The sequence below is a fragment of the Coenobita brevimanus genome, chromosome 33, assembly GCF_032717465.1.
Source record: "Coenobita brevimanus isolate Jiangsu-jjx chromosome 33, ASM3271746v2, whole genome shotgun sequence".
Classification (NCBI taxonomy): Eukaryota; Metazoa; Arthropoda; class Malacostraca; order Decapoda; family Coenobitidae; genus Coenobita; species Coenobita brevimanus.
This window is the reverse complement of record NC_136986.1, coordinates 1,749,830-1,772,723: the sequence shown is the minus strand read 5'-3', so window position 1 is coordinate 1,772,723 and position 22,894 is coordinate 1,749,830. Positions and strand designations below refer to the sequence as shown.

The window sequence follows — 22,894 nt, the reverse complement described above, 5'->3', positions numbered from 1 at the left end:
CTTGAGGTTGTAGCGCCGCAGGTTTTCCAGTGTTCTCCACCTTTGCATGTCCATCCCCTGACTCTGCTCATCCTCGTCCTTGAGAACAATCACCACCTTGTCCAGGAACCTCTGTCAGTACAGCCTCTTTGTGGCCATGATAACACTCTGCTCCATTGGTTGAATCAGAGCAGTGGTATTAAGTGGCAAAAACCTGCCCCTAATGCAACCGTCATCTGCAACCAATTCTTTCTTGGAGGGATTCACGAGGGCATTATCCAGGAGAAGAAGAGCCTTTACCTGGTCACGAGGGATTTCAAGTTCCTCCGTTTGATAAGGGACGACCTTGACAAAATGCCTGTGGAACCAATCTTTGAAGGTCTTGGAGGTAAACCAAACTTTCACAGAATGGCACAACACAACAGGAAGGACATCCATGAGCCCACAAAGGCAGCGGGGTTGCTTTGCTTGACCAACAATAACGGGCTTCAGCTGATGTGTCCTGTAAGCATCAGCACACCACAAAGCAGAAACCCATTGCCTGGACAACTTGTGGCTAGGCACACACTTCTTTTCACCTACCAGGGTGTTCGTGGGCACTGAGTGATAGAAGAGGATAGTTTCGTCAGCATTATAAACTTGACCAAGAGTGAGGCCCTCCCTCTCAATCAAGCATAACAAATTCTGGCGAAATTCCTCCACTCCCTCCTCACTAGCGTCCAAAGCTTTGCCATCGGTCTTATGATCTGTAAGGCTATGTAGAAGCTTGAACCTGAACAACCAACCTTCAGATAGCTTGAAGTTGGGGATGTTGTGAAGGTCAGTGAACATCTCGGCAGCGGCCTTCAACTCAGTACCCTCGCACTAGCATGCCTGTAGCCTGTTGTTGGCGTTACCAGATCAGTGTTAACAGTTGACTTTGACATGCCAGGGCAAGCTCTTAGTCTTCCATTCAGTATTGTGTATGTTCTTCTCTCCCAAGTCTGCCGTGTACTGGGTGAGTTTGTCATGGGCTTTCCCTGTGACATGTAGGGTTGAACGGGCCAGGTCATACACCTTTAAGATGTGGGAAGTGGACCATCTTGCATCAGTCTTCCTCAGGGTCTCCCGCTTCTTCTCCAGAGTTAGCATTTGCGTATGTTCTTCTCTCCGAAGTCTGCCGTGTACTGGGTGAGTTTGTCGTGGGCTTTCCCTGTGACATGTAGGGTTGAACGGGCCAGGTCATACACCTTTAAGATGTGGGAAGTGGACCATCTTGCATCAATCTTCCTCAGGGTCTCCCGCTTCTTCTCCAGAGTTAGCACTACCCTCTTCCCTTTCTCTGGTGTAGGGACCATCATCACACACCCCTGGAAGAGGCATGCAAGGAATAGCAAGGCCTGAATCAGGTAGGGAACCACCAATAAAGCCACAATGTGCACCAATAGAACAACTGTCTGGAAGGAGCTGTTCACTAAACGATCATCATGTAGGACCTGAGACCAAGTGAGGGGGTCTCTAGCGGACGCTGGGTAAACTACCCAGCCAGACATGGCAATGCCAGTAGGCCATTACTGCCAGTCTGGGCAGAAATATTCGTGCAGCCATAATTTCCACCCGGACGTCAGCAATTTTGTCCAGATATTATGGAAAAATGTATAAACAATGATTTCGAACAGCCAGATCACAACGTTCGGGTAATGGCTTAATTTAGCCAAGCCCCATGCCAGTTAAAACGCCGGATATTGCATAGTACACCCCATCGGCTCAATATTTAGCATCACGCAGGATATTGCATTACTATCTGTCTCGAACATAAATCCTAAAAACTTTCCCATGGGTAGAAGATGAAAAATTAAACATAAAATACGATAAAATAATGATACAGTACAGTAATACAGCATATAATACAGCACCAGTTGGCTGTTGTTTATGAGCTGGTTGATACACCTTGTGCCAGATATCGCATACTGTAGAACCGCTGGTTACATCCAAGTTCGGCACCGGACATTGCATAATTTTGCCGGATAATGCTTTAACAGTGCTGAGCCAGCAGCGCTGGGTATTGCATTAGGCCAGATATTGTGATAATGGATAATTGAGAGTTTATTGTATTATATACAGGCAGACCCCGAGATATGATACCCCTAGATGCGATATTCCAGCATAGTGATGGGGGTAGAAATACAACACTACCCTGCCAAACGATGACCAGACCCCGATATAACGATGAGTTTGTTTTTTTAACCAATTTTCATGATATTTATACTTAAATTTTTTGTTTAGGTTGATTTATAAACTGTTTTTAAACTTAGATTAATGTGTTCTAGTCATAGATGGGGTGAACATTGTCATTTTAGGGTACAGTTTACTATGTTTGATTTTTTCCAGACTTATTTTTGATGATTTTTAGAGTTTAAATTTGGGTTTAGGTAAGTAATAAACTACTTTTAGGCTTAGTTTAGCTTGCTTTAAAGCTATCTGGGGCTTAGGTTAGTCAGAAACTTGTTTTTGGACTCATTTAGGTGGGTTTAGGACTTGGTTGGTGGGGGAAACCCAAGGCTCAAAAACGTGTCCCTATACTTGTTAAATCTACCCCGAGGTATGATACCCCACCTAGTGATGGGTTTTTACTTAACCTATTGCATCATTAAACAGTGGTATGCCTGTGTATATACAGTATATATATATATATATATATATATATATATCTATATCTATATCTATCTATCTATCTATCTATTGCCAGACGCCTCAGTCCCATTCGGGGTGGCCACAAGCAAATCACCTCCACGTCACCCTGTCCCCCCTCCATTTCACTGCCCCGCTCCCAACTCACACCCCCTTCTCTCATATATCTCTCCACCCCATCCCTCCATCTCATCCTCGGCCTCCCCCTCCCTCTTCCCCCCTCCACCTCACTCACATACACTCTCTTCGTCAGTCTTTCATATATATATGTACTGTATATATATATATATATATATATATATATATACTGTATATATATATACTGTATATATATACTCTTGGGTGTTTGACCTATCCTCTCCTCCATCCTTCCTTCCTTCCTTCCATCTTCTGTCTTTCTTTCCTTCAGTCTTTCCTCGTCTTTCTGCCTGTGGGTGACTTTACACTCCCTCTTCTGTCTTTCTTTCCTTCATTCTTTCTTCTTCCTTCTGCCTGTGGGTGACTCTACACTGAGTGACAGGCCAAATGGTTTCTTGTACACCAGGAAACCATTTACAACACTGGGTGGTAACCATATAACCAAACTTTGGCACTTGGTGGTTTAGTGGGTAATTATTGTGCTCCAGTCGGATTGAGCCGGTGAAGGTTTATATCCAAAGGATGGTTGGGGTTTAATGCTCACGTAATGCCATTCAGAGATGAGTGAGGTTGGTCACTCTCATCTTAAATGTCAGGACCAACTGCCTAGCCCCGGGCTCCTACGCTCCTCATGGGGCAACGTAGGATTGGATGATGGATGGATAGATGGATGTGTATATATATATATATATATATATATATATATATACAGTATATATATGTATATATATATATATATATATATATATATATATATATATATATATATATATATATATATATATATATATATATATATATATATATATATATATATATATACAGTATATATATATATATATATATATATATATATATATATATATATATATACAGTATATATATATATATATATATATATATATATATATATATATATATATATATATATTTATTCTTATGCAGTGAAGAAGGACCTAAGGCTAGAAGGCCACAAGATTGTTCCTTCCATTAAAAAAAAAATAAAATCTATCTATCTATCTATCTATTGCCAGATGCCTCAATCCCGTTTGGGGTGGCCACAAACAAATCGCCTCCAAGTCGCCCTGTCCCCCGCCATTTCATTGCCCTGCTCCCAACTCACACCCCCCTCTCTCATATACCTCTCCACCCCATCCCTCCATCTCATCCTCGGCCTCCCCCTCCCTCTTCCCCCCTCCACCTCACTCACATACACTCTCTTCGTCAGTCTTTCACCCTCCATCCTCTCCACATGGCCAAACCACCTCAGTGTGTTCCTCATAACGCTTCCTATCACATCCACATCCACACCACAACGCTCCTTTATATCCTCATTCGTCAGCCTGTCTCTCCACGTGACTCCATAGGCTCCTCTTAAATAACTCATTTCAGGGCCAAATTTAAGATCTGTTCCTTTTGAGATGCCTGGGCACATTGCATTTAAGTGAATGGAGGTCATATGCAGTTGGAAATACAGACAGAGGAAAAAACTTCCAAAGTTGACGTGTTGCATACATGAAGGACTGGGAATAACGGTTAACTCTTGCACTGGACAGAAATGTGATTGGGGTTTGCAGCCAGACAGGTGCTATGTGCCTGCCATAATGCAGGAGGGATGCAAGATGGCAGTTCAGAAAAGCATTGACAGTTGAAGTAGCAATAGAAAAGAGATAATGATGCATAATGCAGCAGGGAGATGGAGGTTGAAGGAAGCCAGTTAGAGGATGGAAGTTAATGAGGCAAAAAGGCTTTAACTCCAGCCTGTTGTGAATAGCTTTATGTGGGGGAGTGTCCCCACACATGAGAGTTGTACACAACACAGGGGGAAATAAAACCCCTGTATAAAGTGAACAATTATGCATGGGTAAATAAAGCATGAAGTTAACCTAGCACACTCAATTTCTTGGAAGCAGATTTTATAAGAGGGGTAATATGATCTTTCAAGATAAATCATGAGAGAATGAAGTCCCAAGTATGTTCAAAGATGATGCAGGATTGAGTTAAATACAGTAAACTCTCAGTTATCCACCGTCACAATGTTCAACCCAATGCAGTATCCGGCGCTGTTAGCTCAGCTCTTTTAAAGCAATATCCGGCAAAATTATGCAATATCCGGTGCCCCAACGGGACATAACGGGTGGTTCTATGAAATATCTGGCATTGAGGTGTATCAACCGGCTCGTAAATGGTAGCCAACCGGCGCTGTATTACTACATTACTATACTGTATCATTATTTTATTGTATTTTATGCATAATTTTCATCTTTTACTCATGGGAAAATTTTCAGGATAGAGGTTTGAGATGGATAGTAATGCAACATCCAGCTCGACGCCGAATACTGTATCGAGCTGATGGGAGGTACTACGCAATATCCGGCGTTTTGCTTTAACCAGTGAAGGGCTTGGCTGAATTACACCTGATAATTGAGAGTTTTCTGTATTGTTAATAATAAAGGATTCTCTTGTGGATGATTTTGATGAGTTGAAAGATGTAAGAACTGAGTTTTTGGTGCATCAAAAATAAGATTGTGTTTACCTCAGTTAGAGATATGAGTAAAGTCAGATATTAGGTGTGTCATAGCCTCATCCTATGTTTGTTGAAGTATCTGCTGAGATGGATAATGCAAGAAGTGAATGGAAAGGTGAAGGGTGAAGTCATCAGCATATGAGTGTCTTGGGTTAGATGTGCAGTACCACTAAGAAGGTCATTGATGAATAAATGGAAGAGAGTTAGTGACAGCACAGAACCCTGAGGAACACCACTATTACTGACTGTAAAAGATCAGTGGTCATCTACTATTACAGCTATACAACAGCCAGCAAGGAAGCTAGAGTTGAAGACACAGATAGAAGGATTGAAACTGTATAAGGTCATTTTTGTATCTTGAAAGTCTCTGGTATATGCAAAAATAAAATATATATCAGTGTCATCATACCAAAGGAATTAAAATAAAAGTATAGAAAAAGTGGAGCAGGTAGAAGGAAGGTTGATATTTGGTCAGGCATTAAGTTGTAGCTAAAGACAGGTAGAAAAAAAGTGGAAACAGGATACAAAATTGAGAGGAGAAATGAAGATTAAGAAGTGGGGTAAAAATGGAGGCAGAGAAGAAATGAAGTAGAGAGGAAATTAACATTTAATTAAAATGGAAGATGAGATGTGAAGGCAAGAGTTGAAATGGATGTAATTAAGGTAGTGAAGTGAAGGTTTAGTACTAATGATGGTAGATTAAGAATGAAGGTAGAGTAAAATAAAAGTAGAGAAGTGAAGAAATCTAATTTTGTAGAGAAATGAGGCAGAGTAAAATCACAGGTAGAGGGAAAGGGAAGGGTGAGTATAATTGGAGGTAAAGAAGTGGAAGGAAGAGTACAAATGAGGGAGAGGAAAGTGAAAGTGAGAGAAAGTGGAAGCACAGCAAAAATGGAGTTAGAAGTTGAAATGAGTGTCAGTAAGAAGAGAGGTAAAAAAAAAAAAAAAAAAAAGTAGAGGGTCTACACTAAACTGAATAAAATCATATGGAGGTAGCAAGAATAAGATGAAAAATACATCAGGGGAATGAAGAGTTTTATTGAATAAAACTATCCTTGGACCTCTGTACTTCTTGCAGTTAAAGCCTAGTTATGCTAATGGAGTTTTTTTTAAGGCTTTTTGATGCATAAGAGGTGAAACCACATAGAACTGTCCATTAGACCCATTGGATATGCTTGCATTAGCGTGAAAATATCATTCTGCTTGTACATTGCTGTAGTTCTATTCTTGAAACCTTGAGGATTGTTTATTCTACTTTATCCACTCATTTACTGTCACTTTTTTCCCCCTCACTACTATGTCCCCCCCCCCCTCCTTTGCCACCATCTACTTCCATTTCTTCTCCCCACTTTTATTCTCTTTCCATCCCATTCCCTCCTCAGTCTTGCTATGCATTCCCATCTTTTTCACTTCCCCATTCTTATACCCATTGATTCACATTTTCCTTCCTTCCTCCTTTCTCTTATTCACATTTTCCTTCCTTCCTCCTTTCTCTTATTCACATTTTCCTTCCTTCCTCCTTTCTCTTATTCACATTTTCCTTCCTTTCCTTCCTCCCTCCTTTCTCTCCTTCTGCTTCATACCTCCATCCAACCACTCCCTCTCTCCTGCCTCTCACTTCCATCCACATCCCCCTCCCAGCCATTCCCTCTCACCCTTACTCACCCATGCTCCCTCCTGCCAGCCTTCAGTGTGCGTGTGAATGAAAGTGAAGCCACCAACACCACGATAAAAGCCAAGATCAGAGCTTCCAAGCGGAGGCTTACCAAGTACAAAGACCAGGTGAGTACGGGGTTACAAGAGCACAGGCAGTCTTTATTAGATGTTTGGGGTGTTCCAAAATGTTACAGCTTTTTCCATACAGTTGGTACAATGTCTTCCAGAAAATCTGGTGAATATGTCTTGAAAAAAGCAAATCATTGTAGACAATTCACAGTAGTCCAGTTAAGGTGCTGGTCATGTTTTCATACCATATCGTATTGCATCGTTTTGGTAGTTTTAAATCCTCTTCTGAGAAAGTAGAACAATGCTTGATTCCCTGACTGTACTTTTAATTAGAGGTGACTGACATATCCTTAGGTTTCAACATATTATAATTGCCTGAAGTTTACTTATTATAATTGCCTGAAGTTGACTAAAGTAAAATTCAGATTAGGCAATCCACAGTTAAAGGATTGAGTACTTGGTTTTTGTCAGAGAATGAGGTTATGTTAATGAAAACAAAGATGTAATGGTGACAAACAAGAGATGCAGGATAATAGTGGATACAGAATGCGAAGCACTAGGGAAGGTGTTTGGGGATTATAGATGGATGGTTAACATTCACTTTAAAATACAGGGTTACTGTGTCTACAATTTAACATTAGGTATGGTGTCCATTCTGTGGATATACAGTGCCTGTGAAAAGTGTCCCAGATCCCTAGTTTTTCTGTCTTTGTTTTTTAATCAGTGGTTGAAATTTTGGAAATATTCTGCAGTAACTTATTTATGTCCATGCGCACTCTTGCTATCCATAGTGCTTTAAGACAAAACTTTATATACTGTACGATATAAAATATACTTCACCATAAATTCAGAATTACTGTATTTGCCATAAAAAAGAAAAAAGCAACAGTGCTTATGGTGAAAATCACCCGGGTAAGGATGATTCTTAAAGACATAGTAAGAAGACCAAGTGGGAAAAATAATACAGTATCGAAGTACACTGGGGTCAAGATTCAGAACACTGTTACAGGATTAGTCTGGGTACATTAGGAAGAGAAGGCTACTGTTACAGTATTGGACTTAATGACCTAAAGAATATAACCATAATATTTTTGCTTCACAGTGCCATGAATTGATCAAAAGGAAGAACTAAACCCAAATTTGGAAAAGTTGTATCTTCAGAAGATATAACAGTTTTGGTTCAAGTATAAATTATGCTGAAAGTGTTATACCCTCTGAATAAGCTTTTTCAGTGGGTGTATTAGTAATTCTTCCAGTACCATTATCAACATTTGTCACTCCATTGCAGTGCAAAGATTTCTCCAAAATTTGTTCATGTTTACTATGTGATTGTCAGTCATTTCCATCCATCCCCATCCTAACTTATGTTCAACCCCCAACTTATTCAGTGTATAAACCTTGCCTAACCTCTTCTTCCTTGCCTTTTCCCTTCATAACTCATGTGTAACCCGTTCCACCCTTCTAACCCTGTCTAACTTAGCTTTTCTTATCCCTGCATGTCCTCATTTATCATAATGTCCATAATCTAAGCCTATTTTTTGCCCTGTGCATAATCTTGACTTAACCTCTGCCTGACCATGTCTAATTTGTGCCTAACTCTGCCTGATCTCTAATTAACCTTGTCTGATCTGACTAATCTGGCCTGATATTTCTCTAACCTTGATCTAACCTTGTCTGATCTTTCTCTAGCTTTTGCCTAACCTTGCCTAATCTTTGCCAGACCTTGGCCTAACCTTTTCTGATTTTTGCCTAACCTTTGCCTTACCCTGCATGAGTTTTTCCAAACCCTGTCTGAGCTTTGCCTAACCTCTGCATAACTTTATTGATCTTTGTCTAGACCTGCCTTATCTTTTCCTTAGCCTGCCTAATCTCTCTGTAACCCCTGCTTAAACAGTACACCCAGAACCTGCTGGATAAGCTGAATGATGAGGTGGGCATTGTCACGTGGGGACCTATCGAGATCACAGTGACCAGAAGAATGGCTTATATTCAGGTGAGAGAGAGAGACAGAGAGAGAATAAAAGATATTACCAGCCTGAGATATGATATTTTGTGCTAGTGTGGGAGAATTTTCATAATAATAATAATAATGTAGTAATAAGTAGCACTCTGTTCTTCTAACAATCACATTCATCATTCTGACATCATCAAACTCTGCCCACTAACCTCCGTAACATCTTCCCTTAACCAGTTAACTCTTCTTCATAACCTTAAACTTTCCACCTGTTAACACTAAACCACTGCACTTCAGTGGCACATTTTATAGTTTATTTTTGTTCCTATTGGATGAATTTATTCAACTTAACCCCATTCTGATGACATACTTTTTATTTTTATTTTTCTTACCACCAGATAATTTTTGTTCGGCTTTAAATATACCATTTATTTTAATGGGGATTCAAACAGTGTCCTTTAACCGTTTCACAGCCAGCTGTATCTCCTTAAGCCTGAATAAAGTTATCTAAAGACAGCAGGCATAAGCTAAAAAATGCATCATTGGACTGAATGGATTAGGAACGCCTCCTGGTGGTAGTTGTAGTAGTCACAGTGTAGTAGTGGTTGTAGCAGAAGTAGTAATGTAGTAGTAAGTAGTGATGATGGTGGTGGTGGTAGTAGTAGTAGTAGTAGTAATAGCAGCAGCAGCAACCCCAAGCCCATCAGAATGTGAACGCAATGAACAGCAGGCTGAAGTTACCATCCTCCTGCAATGTATCATCATCATTAGGATAGGGAGGTAGTTAGGGACACTTGTATACAGTAACTGTAAGCTTAATTATATCAGTGCCACCATGTAATGACATCCCTCTCCAGCATCCCTCCCTGGTAGTAGAGAGGATAATTAAGGCGCTACCAAACCTTCTCCAGTTAGGAAAGTCTGACAAGCACTGAACAAAGTTGACAGGAGATGGTACATATAATATATAAATGATCTCCTTGTAGTGAAAGGGTCAACCTCTAACCACCACTCCTGCCAGCTAACTTCTAACCCACTTTAGCTCTACCCACTAACTTTTAACTTCACTGACCACTAACTCCTACTTCCACACAAACCATTAACCCCTCTGTACTAACCATTAATCTCTGTATCCACTACCACTGATCTATTGCACTAACTCCACTCTAACCACTAACTTTCAACTCCATACTAACTACTAGCTTCTAATTTCACACTAACCACTAACATCTAACTCCTCACAAACCACCAAAACCTAACTCCAGACTCCTCACATACCTGCAACTCCCAGCTACCCACTTACTCCTAACTCCTTACTAACTTTTGACATCCCACTATCTTCTATCTTCTCACTACCCACAAACCTCCAGCCCTCCACTAACCTCTAACCTCAAAATCCCCCACTAAATTCTGATTGCACACTAACCACTAACCTTAAAACAGGCCATGGGCACAGTTGGGTCGGTGAGAAATGCTATGTCCAAACTGTGTGAACTGGTGAGCTCAAAAGAAGGATTCGCAGCTACGTACAATGGCAAGAAAAAGTTCTGGATCAAGTGGGCTAAGCCAAGCAATAGTCGGAAACCAAATCAGAAGTGCAAGTGGAAGAAGAAGAAATAAAGAGAGACAGAGAGAAAAGAAAGAAAAAGAGAGAGAGAGAGAGAGAGAGAGTCATACATAAACTTATAGCTGCAGGTGAAGAGTAAAATGAGTGACAAGCATCCATCACAATAAAAATGAGAGAGAGAGAGTGAGTCATACATAAACTGATAGCTGCAAGTGAAGAGTATAATGAGTGAAAAGCATCCATCACAAGAGAGAGAGAGAGAATTTATATACCTAAAATCCCTGTGTAAGAGTGGGAAAAATTCAATATTTTATCAACTGAGAGAGAGAGATAGAGAGAGAGAGAGTATACCCCAAGATCCAGAAACTAAATTGCCACCCATCTCTGAAAACAACAGATTATAAAAAAAAAAAAAAAAAAGTTTGGTGTTGGTTGTGTTGATTTATTCCTCAACTTCACTTACAGATGTTATGACAAAAATGTCAAGTAATCTGAGAAGGTTTTGCGTGAAAAACTGTGTGCTTTTAAAAGAAAAATAATGTTAATATAAAAAGTACAGGAGCATTGTAATAATTGGTCAAAGTTAGAGTTTTCATGTTTCATGGTGCCATGTATAGCTTTAATTCTGTACTGGTATGATTCACTCAGTTATTCAGTGAAGTTATTCATATGAGCCAGTTTATTAAAAAAAAAAAAATTATGTCCATCTCTGTCTTGGTCACCATCAGTATTTAATTTTACATTATAGAAGATTATGCATTACAGTTTTTTTTTTTTTTTTAATGCAATTCAAGCAAATTCCTCACCTGGTTTAGATAGATGAAGAGATGTTTAATGATTTGAGGGGTTCCAGAAGGATGATTTTAATCTTTTCATATTTCAGTCATTTTACCATGACCTAAGCAATTACAATAAAAAGTTTGATCCATTATACAGTATACAGGTATTTTGAAAGGTTCTGGTAGCTTAGGTAAGAGAAAATTATAATTGTATCTTTGACAAGTTATATAAAGAAAATGATGCTGTATTTGCACCTGTGCCTTTAATAAAGATCAGAAACACTCCCGTGGTTTATATTTTTTTCGCTGAGCATCAGATCTCGTTATGAAAAATGCAGAAACCCCACAGATGAAGACTGACCTGCTTCATGTCTCACTTGACCCTGATTGTAGTTAAAATCTCTCTTCATCAGATGACATATTTTTAAAGACAGTTCTCACTGCCTCTAGACGATTTTATTCAACTTCGGAAGGGTGTCTGCAATCGTCTTCCCACACCTCACCAGGATATCTGGAATCCCCTCCTCCCCCCCACACACACACACCAGGATATCTAGAATCCCCTTCTCCCCCCCACACACAGAAGGATATCTAGAATCCCCTCCTTCCCCCTCCACACATGCCAAGATATCTAGAATCACCCATCAACACCACACTAGACTCACCCTGTCACACCACACTAGGGTGTCTAGAATCACCCTCTCACACCAGATCACTGCTCCCCTGTACTGACTGCTTGCATCCCTCCACCACTGTGGCGGGCACATAGGCCCCGTCTAGCAACAAACGCTCATCCCTTTTCTGTCCAGCTTTCTAATGCCAGCATTAACCATTACTCCCAGTCCTTCATGTTTACAGCAGCTTAACTTTGGTCTCCCAAAGTCTGTATTTCCTACTGCCTATGACCAGTCTTTCAAACGCAGTGTGTCTAAGCATCTCCAAATGAACAGATCTTGAATATGGTTCTCTGTTATCTTGTGTTTGTTTTTTTTGTTTTTCTCTTGAAGGAAGCAGTTTTGCAGGCTTCTGGCCTTTGGTTCCTTCTGCCATGCATAACAAAAGGTTGCTCATATGCTCGATCGAGTACCAGAATGAAGTAAATGTTACTATAATTGGTTTTGATTTCATCTGATGGAACTGGGCAAATCCCAGGCCTTGAATGGTAAATAGTGGCTCCATAAACTTCGATGAGCCATAGATATCAAGGTAACATAGGGATGAGTTTCCTTGGTTACCAGTCAAATTAACTCTCCAATCTGACTACATATGGCCATCAGCTGGACAGAAAGATTTTAGGGGTCTTTTTTTCCCATCTCCAAACGATTTTTTCAACCGAGAAATTATCCTTAATAGTGGATGGATTAATGAGGATTAATGGAAATTCTGAATCGTTCATTACACCTCTTCATTAGCAATTCATTCTGCACACTAGACCTCAGTCTTTTCTTGTATGTTATTGATGGAAACTGCATTGATATAAAAGCAATATAAATGGCATACAAGAGAATGTTAAAGTTTAACTGGCAAAATAAATCGCTAAATAAGAGAAGCTACAAATCCTCTATTTTGCCTACATTACGGCCCTACACCTACGCCTGTATTCTAGTCAGTTGAAGAAGTTCCCTAATGCTTTTTCCTAAGTGATTTATTCTGCTTATTACACCTTACTGTCCTGATCTCACCATACTCTGCATAAGTACATTACAAAAGCATATTAACCAACCATATCTAAAATTAAATTGCTAAGGAATAGGTGTTTGGGAGCATTCCTAACTTATAAGATTATCAGCCCTTGCCCTTTACAGTTCAAAAGTCTCACCTGAACTTTGAAAAAATAAAATAAAAATGAAAGTTGGAAGAATTAATTGGAAATGTACATGTATTAGATTAAGGAGGCAAAGCATTTCAGAATGATGCTGTCTCTGTAGCTTATACTTTTAGCACCAGGTGATTTTATTCAACTTATGATTGTTATGGTTGTTCAATCTGTATATGGATGGGGTAATAAAAGAGGTACAAGGTAGGGTAGTGGATGTTGGAGTGGCCCTGGTGAGAGATGGTGGTGTTTGGAAACTCCTGGTACTGTTGTTTGCAGATGATACTGTGTTGTTGAGTGAAGACGAAGGAGAGCTGCAAGGCTTGGTGGATGAGTTTGGGAGAGTGTGTAACAAATGGAATCTAAAGGTGAATGTAGGGAAGAGTAAAGTGATGGTCTTTGAGAGAGGTGAAGTCAGTGAATGTACAGCGAGGTTGGATGGTGAGGAATTGGAAAATGTGAGTACGTTTAAGTACTTGGGTAGTGTGATGAATAAAGATGGAGGTTTGGAGGGTGAAGTGCTTGAAAGGGTACAACAGGGAAGAAAGGTTGCTGGTTTCTTGAAAGCAGTGATAAGAAGCAGGGAAGTGAGCATGGAAGTGAAAAAGTTACTACATGACAGTATTGTGATACCAACTCTAACGTATGGAAGTGAAGCTTGGACGTTGCTGAAAGGACACAAGTCAAGAGTGAGAGCAGTGGAAATGAGTTATTTAAGAGAAGCCTGTGGAGTCACATGGAGAGAGAGGCTGACAAATGAGGATATAAAGGAGCGTTGTGGTGTGGATGTGGATGTGATAGGAAGCGTTAGGAGAAACACATTGAGGTGATTTGGCCATGTGGAGAGGATGGAGGGTGAAAGACTGACGAAGAGAGTGTATGTGAGTGAGGTGGAGGGGGGAAGAGGGAGGGGGAGGCCGAGGATGAGATGGAGGGATGGGGTGGAGAGGTATATGAGAGAGGGGGGTGAGAGTTGGGAGCGGGGCAGTGAAATGGCGGGGGACAGGGCAACGTGGAGGCGATTTATTTGTGGCCACCCTGAACGGGATCGAGGCGTCTGGCAATAGATAGAAACTGTATGTCTTTCACAATAACTTGACCCAAATTTTCGTTCTTTGGTAGCTTATAATGCATAGATCATTGGCAGAAAGACAATAGTATGGTTTTACATTCTTCCCGTAGCACTTCTTCATGACTGGCCTCATTTTCTAATGTAGGTATTAATCTAGTATTACACCTTAGCATTCAAGATGAAGAGATAGCAATATTAGGCCAAGTTAGAGTAAATGCAGTACAGACAGTGATAGGGTTGTATCAAGTGATAAGATTATATATCATCAAGTGATAGGGAGAAAAAGTGAGCAGATGGAGAGAAAACTTTAAGGAACTGTTAAACATAGAGAATGAAAGTAAGGCATGTATAAGTGGCTGGGGAGTGGCTGGGAGAAGGAGAATGGTGAGAAGGGAGGAAGTGATCAGTAGGATGGAAGCAGTGGAAGCAATGAGGAAAGTCAAAATGGGGAAAGCCCCAGGAATTGATGGAATGTGTAGCAAAATGTCGAAGCATGGGGGAGAGATAGTAGTAGTAGAATGGATCGGGAAGATGTGCAGATAGGCCTGGGAGGAAGGTAGAGTCCTGGAGGACTGAAAGTCACATAAAATTATTCCCCTGTACAAAGGAAAAGGGGAAAAAGAAGTGTGTGATAATCAGAGGGGCATTTGACTTCTTAGTGTAATAGGCAAAGTATATATATGGTAGGATACTTACTGACAAAGTTAGGGAAATAACAGGAATTAGTTGGAGAAGAACTGAGAGGTTTTAGGGGGAGAAGAGTTGTGTAGATCAGATATTCATCCTTAAGTCTTTTGTAGAAAAGTTTCTAGAGAAGGGAAAAAAGTTGTATGTGGCATTCATGGATTTGGAGAAAGACAAGGAATGAAGAAAATATTAAGAATATACATAGTAAATTGGAAGCTGTTGACTGCTGTGAAGAGTACTCATATGTATGAGGGAGCTAGGGCTGAACTAGGTGAATTTTTCTATCTGAATGTTGGACTGAAATTGGGATGTCATGTCTCCATGGCTGTTCAGTTTGTATGTGGATGGAGTTATGAGAAATGCATGGTAAGGCAGTGGATGTTGGGGTGGTCCTAATGAGAGAAGGCAGCCTTTGGAAACTTCCTGCTCTGTCGTTTGCGGATGATACTGTATTGTGAAGTGAAGACGAAAAGGAACTGCATGGCTCGGTGAATGAGCTTGGGAGAGTGTGTAAGAAACAGAATCTAAAGTGAATGTAGGGAAGAGTAAAGTTATGGTCTTTGAGAGAAATGAAGTCACTGCATGTGCAGTGGGGTTGGATAATGAGGAAATGGAAAATGTGAGCACATTTAATTAGATAGTGTGATGAGTTAGGATGGAAGTTTGGAGGATGAAGTGTTTGAAAGGGTACAACAAGGAAGAAAGGTTGCTGGTTCTTTTAAAACAGTGATAAGAAATAGGGAAGTGAGCATGGAAGTAAAAAAGGTGGTGTATCATAGTATTGTGATACCAACTCTAATCTGTGGAGTGAAACTTTGACCTTGTTAGAAAAACACAAGTCAAGAGTGCGAGCAGTGGAAATTAGTTATTTGAAAGGAGCATGTGGAATTACATGGAGAGACAGACTGACAAATGAGCAAGTGAAGGAGCGTTGTGGTGTAGATGTGGATGTGATAGAAAGCTTTAGGAGAAATACATTGAGGTGATTTGGCCATGTGGAAAAGATGGAGAGCGAGAGATTAATGAGGAGAGTGTATGTGAGTGAGACAGAGGGGGGGAGGCCAAGGATGAGATGGAGGGATGGAGTGGAGAGGTATATGAGAGAGGGGGGGTGAGCTGGGGGGAAAGTAATGAAATGGTGGGGGACAGGCAATAGTTAGACAGATAGGGTTATAACATCATCAAGTGATCGGGTTATGATATCATCAAGTGATAAGGTTATTATATCAACAAGTGATAAGGTTATAATATCATCAAGTGATAGGGTTATAATATCATCAAGTGATAGATTTACAATATCAAGTAACTGGGTTATATCATCAAGTGAGAGGGCTATAATATCATCATGTGATAGGGTTATAATATCCAGTGACAGGGTTATAATGTCATCAAGGGATAGGGTTATAATATCAAGTGATAGGGTTATAATATCATCAAGTGACAGGGTTAGTATATCGTCAAGTGATAGGGTTATTATATCATCAAGTCATGAGAATATAGTATCATCAAGATTGAAGTGTCTCCTTAGCGGAATACTTCTGACTGGAGCAGGCACAGATTTTATTTTTTGGGGGGTGGGGGGGGAGTGCAGGGGTACACCCTCCTATTTTCAACAGACCAATGATGACTTATAAGGGAATAGGGTCATATACCAAAACATATGCAATAAATATCCAGTGACTTACCCAGGTCTCCACAAATGGGGGAGAGGGGAGGGACAAAGTGGTTCCAAGGCTTATTCTGCAGGGCCCCACTAGGTCCACTGTGTACTGTAGATGTGTTATCCAAACTTTAGGTGGGAGGGGCCTAAAAGTCTGACTGCCCTTCCCCCCTCATAGCTATACCATTGTAAACATCTTACACAAATGTTACCACAGAAACATTTCAGGAAAAAAGAGGGATATGGTGACTAGTCAGCATCAGTTTTGACCTGTGGCAATCCAGCTAGCAATCACAAAAGTTCCTGGGATGAGACTTACCTCAGTCTATGTTCCAGGCACAACCATGGAAAACCAGTGCTCCACAGAAAGCCACGACCATGGCAAACCAGTGCTCCACAGAAAACCACCACCGGCAGCCAGGTGTGATGGCCAGGATAGCTACAATATGAATGCCCAGACAAGGGGCACAAGGAGCAGACCTTCTAACCCTGAGTCATCGCCTACTCACTGCTGTAGCTCAAGCCCCAGTTACTGCCAGCGACCGGAGCTCTCCAATCTAGTGCTCGCAGGAGGCAACACTACAGGGAAAGCTAGAGGCTTCCCTGCTACTGGGTTTGCTAGAGGCGACCCTGATACATTTGTTAAGAGCAACATATTCCTTGGACTTGCTAAACACGGTCCAGCTACGCAGAAGCACCGACGTTCCTTTCTGGCCACAGAACTTGCTAGATGCAGTTTGGCCTCTGGAATTATTACACGCGGTCCAGCTGCACAGGAGCACCAATGTCTCTCTCTGGCCACTGAACTTGCTAGGTGCAGTTTGGCTTCTGGACTTGCTAGACGTGGCCCAGCTACGCAGGAGCACCGACATCCCTCTCTGGCCATTGAACTTGCTAGATGCGGTTTGGCCTCTGGACTTGCTAGACGCGGTTCAGTTATGCAGGAGCACCGACGTCCCTCTCTGGCCACTGAACTTGCTAGATGCAGTCCAGCTACACAGGAGTCCAAACACCCCTCTTCGACTGTTGAACTAACTAGAGGTGGTTCAGCCACAGCGTGTCCTGGTCTTGGACCTACTACCACCAGATACAGCTTCCCTCGGAGCGGATCCCCTTCCAAAACTTCCCCCCTTCACCCCTCCACAGTTCCCTTCCCCCTGCACCTGTGCTTACACCCTGCCTAGGTAAACTCTTTCAACTTTGTCTGTCAACTTGTACTTTTCCTTCTTGCTGGATGTTTGCTGTCATTCAGCCAGTCCCAAAGATGGGTGACCATTCCCAACCCTTTAACTATCATCCAGTTTCTTTAACATCCTGTGTCTCAAAAGTTTTCAAGTCTGTTCTTAATAGAAAAATTTTAAAGCATCTTTCCTATCACAACCTTCTTTCTAATCGTCAGTATGGGTTCCGTCAGGGACGCTCCACCGGTGATCTTCTCACCTACCTTTCAGACTTCTGGTCATCCTCCTTTCGGAACTTTGGCAAAAGCTTTGCCATTGTACTTGACATCTCAAAGGCTTTCGATCGAGTCAGGCATAAATCTTTAATTTCCAGACTGCCCTCTTATGGTTTCTATCCTTTTATCTGTGCCTCATCTGTAGCTTTCTTTCTGGTCGTTCTATAGCTGCTGTTGTAGACAGCTATTGTTCTTCTCCTAGATCTATCAACAGTGGTGTTTCTTAAGGCTCTCTCCTATCACCAACTCTCTTCCTTTTATTCATCAGTGACCTTCTAAGCTGTATATCTAACCCTATCGACTCGTACGCTGGTGGGTCCACCCATCACCTTTCCATTTGGTTCTCTTAACGTCCATCTCAGCAGGTACTTCAACAAACAAGGGATGAGGCTAGAGCACACCTAATGTCTGCTTTGGCTTGTATCTCTGGCTGGGGTAAAAATAATCTTGTTTTTAATGCATCAAAGACTCAGTTTTTACACCTATCAACCCGACAAAATCTTCCACAGGAGTACCCACTAATGTTTAATTATATCCAGCTCAATCCTGCATCATCCTTGAACATGCTTGGGGTTTCATTCACTCGGGACATGTCTTGGAAAGATCATATTACATCTCTTGTACAATCTGCTTCCAAAAGATTAGGTGTGCTAAGCTGACACCTGCCTTCTTTACCCCCGCACAGTTGTTGACTTTATATACTGGTTTTATTCACCTGTGTAGAGTACAACTCTCATGTGTGGGGAGGCTTCCCACATACAGCTCTTCTCAATAGGGTAAAGTCAAAGGCTTTTCGTCTCATTAACTCTCCTCCTCTTACTGGCTCCCTTCAGTCTCTGACTCATCGCCGCACTGTTGCATTTTTATCCCATTTCTATTGCCACTTCAATGGTCACTGCTCTCCTGAACTGTCTGTTTGCATCCCTCCACCTCTACAACAGGCGCGTAGCACCTGTCTAGCAACAAACTCTCATCCCTTTTCTATCCAACTCCCTAATGGAATAGTTAACCGTTACTCCCAGTCCTTCATTTTGCAACAGGTCAGCTCTGGAACTATCTCCCTCTGTCTGTATTTCCTACTTCCTATGATTTCCAGTCTTTCAAACACAGTGTGTCCAGGCATCTCGAAATGAATGGATCTTGAATTTGGCTCTCTTTTGTATTGTTTTTGTTTTTTTCTTGGAAGGAATGGTTTGGGGGATCCTGGCCTTTGGTTCCTTCTTGCATAAAAAAAAAAATGGAAAGGAGATCTCAGGGATAACAGCAGATGACCGGGTCTCTTCTGGCTTCCTCGTATGCCCACTCTGGGAACAATGCACATTTACGTCTGTCCTGCACAAGGTCCGTAGAGAAAGCCAAACAATGGGTTCCTATCCTTCAGAACTAGAGTCGTAGTCTCTCCCCATGGGCTTTACCAGTATCTTACTCTACACGCCACAGCACCCACCCTTTCAGACGTAGACTCGAACCCCCAGGTTTCCTCACTTTCCAGTGCGAAGTTCTGGTGGTAATCTCCAGTACGAACTATGATGGAAGAGAGGGCTTCCCTCCAGACCCTCAGATTGAGACCCCACACCCAAATCAGCCATTTTCCCACTCTTGTTGCCTATAGTCATTCACTCCACTTATCTGAGTTGTATAAAGAGTAAAGAATAATAATAAACCTGTAATTTAGCCATCAGGAGTTTGTGTGTCCTCCTTGTGCTACCAGAGTATATTGAAAGCATACTTTGTGTGTTCCTCCCTGTTTAGAAGAACCCAGAGGAACTAGGATTGTGCCAGCATGACACTGGAGGCTAGCGGTGGTTCTAAACAAGGACTATACACAACTCTATCATCCTTTGTTCTAAATACAGAAGAAAGGCGAAGCAGAGCCGCTGAGCTTCCATCACCCATGTACACGGTAGCATGGGTTGGGAGCACATACATCACAATGGCAGCCCAAAGGTCCCACATCCCCATACCTTAGGATGGACCCGAACTATGTGACATAATTACTTACATGGAAATGGTCAAACCGGTGTTGGACTTGGCTTATGAAGAGGACACACTGAAAATCGTGGTATTACTGCCTCATCTAAGCAAGTTCGTAGCCTGGTGGCAGAGAAAATCAGTGCGGCCCTAACATGGGCATAGTTCCTCAAAATAGTGATCGATGCTGTCAAACCCTTCCTCGGGCTGGTCGTCGCACTCTCACAACTAAATGACGTAAAATTTGAGGGAGACCTTGAAGCTACGTTAACCTACTTATTGAAATTCACAATGTCTGCCTACTCTTAGCTGACTGAGGAACAACACAATCAACATATTTCTGCACACCTCATACATATTTTACTTAGTGCCATTCGGGAACACTTCACAATCCACGACATATTTGACTGAGACATCATGACAGTCCGGCGATTGCTGGCAGCACATGCTGGTAAGCAGATGCAAATCATGGCTGTGCGCTATGTCCCTACCCAACCAAACCAGAGGACGGACGACTGGTGCAATCGAAACCTCCCCATGTCTACCCCAGGATCTTCCTGTCACCACAGGAAAAACAGATGCAGCAAGACAGCCTGATCTTCATTGACCCCTGGGAGTTTAAGGCCTGCAGTGCTTCTGCACAATATGCAGGAACAAGTTAAAGCTCGGCACAACTGATCCAATCCCCAGGGTCCACCACAGAAGCACCATCCCCTCCAACGTCATGTCGCCAACAAGGGTGCCTGGGTAGATGACACAGGATTGGATTCAGAGGAAGAGGTCACCACAGAATCCACCTACTATGACATAGATGAGCAATTACCAGAAAAAGGATCCTCAGAAGCTGGGCTGAATTTTTTAGGTTCTCCCCTGTCAGTGCTGGCTCTGGTGGGGGCAACCAGCACCAAGCTTAAAACACCCAGTCACACTAAGATCAAGCTCTAGGGAGCCCTCTGAGATTTGCATGTACATGTGGTTCTATAAAGTACATTAAAGCAGGCAACCCTCAAAGCCCTTCATGCCTCGCCCACTGACATTATGTCAGGGGACGAGCCTCTGGCCCCTGAGGGGTGAAGCCATTCCCCTCTCGGTGACCACCCCCAAGTCGTCAGTCTACACCAACCACCCATTCACTGTGTTTGACTTGAGGTGCACAGGTTGGACCTGCTACAAAGACTGGGAGTCACGACTGACTGTCAACACCGATGCCTCCGTTTCAGGGCCCATAACCCCACTGTCGGCCTGTACACCATCGTGCAGGCAATCACACACACACACACACACACACACACACACTGACGTCTCCTTGTTTGGGATTGTCGCTGTCTTCGCTCAAGTTAGGGAAAGGAAAGAGCTCATCATCGCTTGTGCAGTGGTAACGTTCTCTCTTGCCAACTGGTGGACGGGAGTTTGCGCCTCGCTCAGGTTGCGAAAAGTTTCACTGATGAAGTGGGTGGTTACTGTCCCCCTTGAGCAAAGGGACGGGTGTGTGCGTGTGTGAAGGTCACAGCCTTGCCCTTAGATCGGACTATATGAGCTCTCAGCTCCCTTCCGGGAGGGTAAAAGCTGACAATCACGACCATCAGGTGATCCTGACTGACCCGGTGAATTACACACAAAAAAAACATCTAACCTTACCACCAAGCCTGGGTGCCACTGGGAACCTCGGCCCAACACTCACTCCTGTTCTTCCCGCAGGTGGAGCAACCTTTTGTCATCAGCTGCCTCATCACATCAGTGATAGTTCCCCCCCCCCCGACCTCAGTGCCATCAGGAATGCCAACATTTCAAATGAGCCCCTCATGCATCCCAGGGGCTTGGTCATGGGAGAATTAGAAACATTTGATACCCCCCTTGAGCCCCGAAATTCTACTGACACCCCCTCCCTACCACAAATTCCTAATCACCTCACCACCACAAGACTTAGAACAGCTGCTTCTTCACTACCAAGATGTCTTTGCCTCGCACCCGAGATCTGGGCTGGACCAAAGTACTGCATCACCCCATACACACTATGGGGTCCCCCATACGCCAGCCGTTGTGCTGGAAAATCCCGGTGCAATGCCAGGAGGAAGACTGCCAAGTTCGGGACATGTTGAGCGTAGGGATCATCACACCCTTGACCAGCCCTTGGTCTTTCACCATAGTTTTAGTGAAAAGGAAGGATGGATCCACAAGGTTTTGCGTCAACTATTGACAACTCAACGACATGACCATCAAAGATGCCACCCCTCAGCCTTGACTCAATGACTCTTTGGACTCACTATATGGTGCTCGATGTTTCCCACTCTGGACCATCAGTCGGGCTACTGGCAAGTACCCATTCAGGAAGAACACTGACAGAAGACGGCTTTCTCCACCAGCGGTGGATGACTGTACGAGTTTAATGTCCTTCCATTTTGCCTCTGCAATGGACCCACCACCTTCTCCAGGTTGATGAACTTGGTCCAGTGAGGACTAACCTGGGAAACTTGTTTTGGCTACCTGGATTATACTGTATTATTGTCTTAGGACAAACCTGGAAGGAGCATCTCCAACGTTTAGGGCAAGTGCTGCACCATATTTGAGCAGCGCAGATCTCAAGCTCAAGCCATTGAAAAGCAACATGGCTTTGGAATCAGTCACATTCCTTAGCCATATCATCTCACGTGAGGGACTCTTCCCAGACCCCGACAGGCTTCAAGCCATTGCAGAGCTCATCCCATCAGCCGATGTTGTGGAGTCGTGCCTTCCTTGGCCTAACCTTCTACTACTGACGTTTCATGAAGAACTTCACTACCATCGCCAAGTCACTCTACAATATGACAAAAAAGGAGGCCTTCCATTAGACAACCCGCAGACTTGAGGCCTTCAAAAAACTCAAACACACCTCACTACAATGCCCATAGTCGCC

At 42.5% G+C, this 22,894-nt stretch overlaps 1 protein-coding gene across 1 annotated transcript in view; it reads left to right on the top strand.

The window, feature by feature from the left end:
* The window catches only part of LOC145395711 (fibrocystin-L-like), a 304,791-nt gene extending 294,178 nt beyond the window's left edge, over nucleotides 1–10,613 (top strand). Inside the window, exons 86-88 of the mRNA XM_080269252.1 lie at nucleotides 6,999–7,096; nucleotides 8,934–9,032; nucleotides 10,437–10,613. Of these exons, the coding sequence (XP_080125378.1) occupies nucleotides 6,999–7,096; nucleotides 8,934–9,032; nucleotides 10,437–10,613 (374 nt within the window). The remainder of the gene's footprint in view (nucleotides 1–6,998; nucleotides 7,097–8,933; nucleotides 9,033–10,436) is intronic.
* The last annotated feature ends 12,281 nt before the right edge of the window (nucleotides 10,614–22,894 follow it).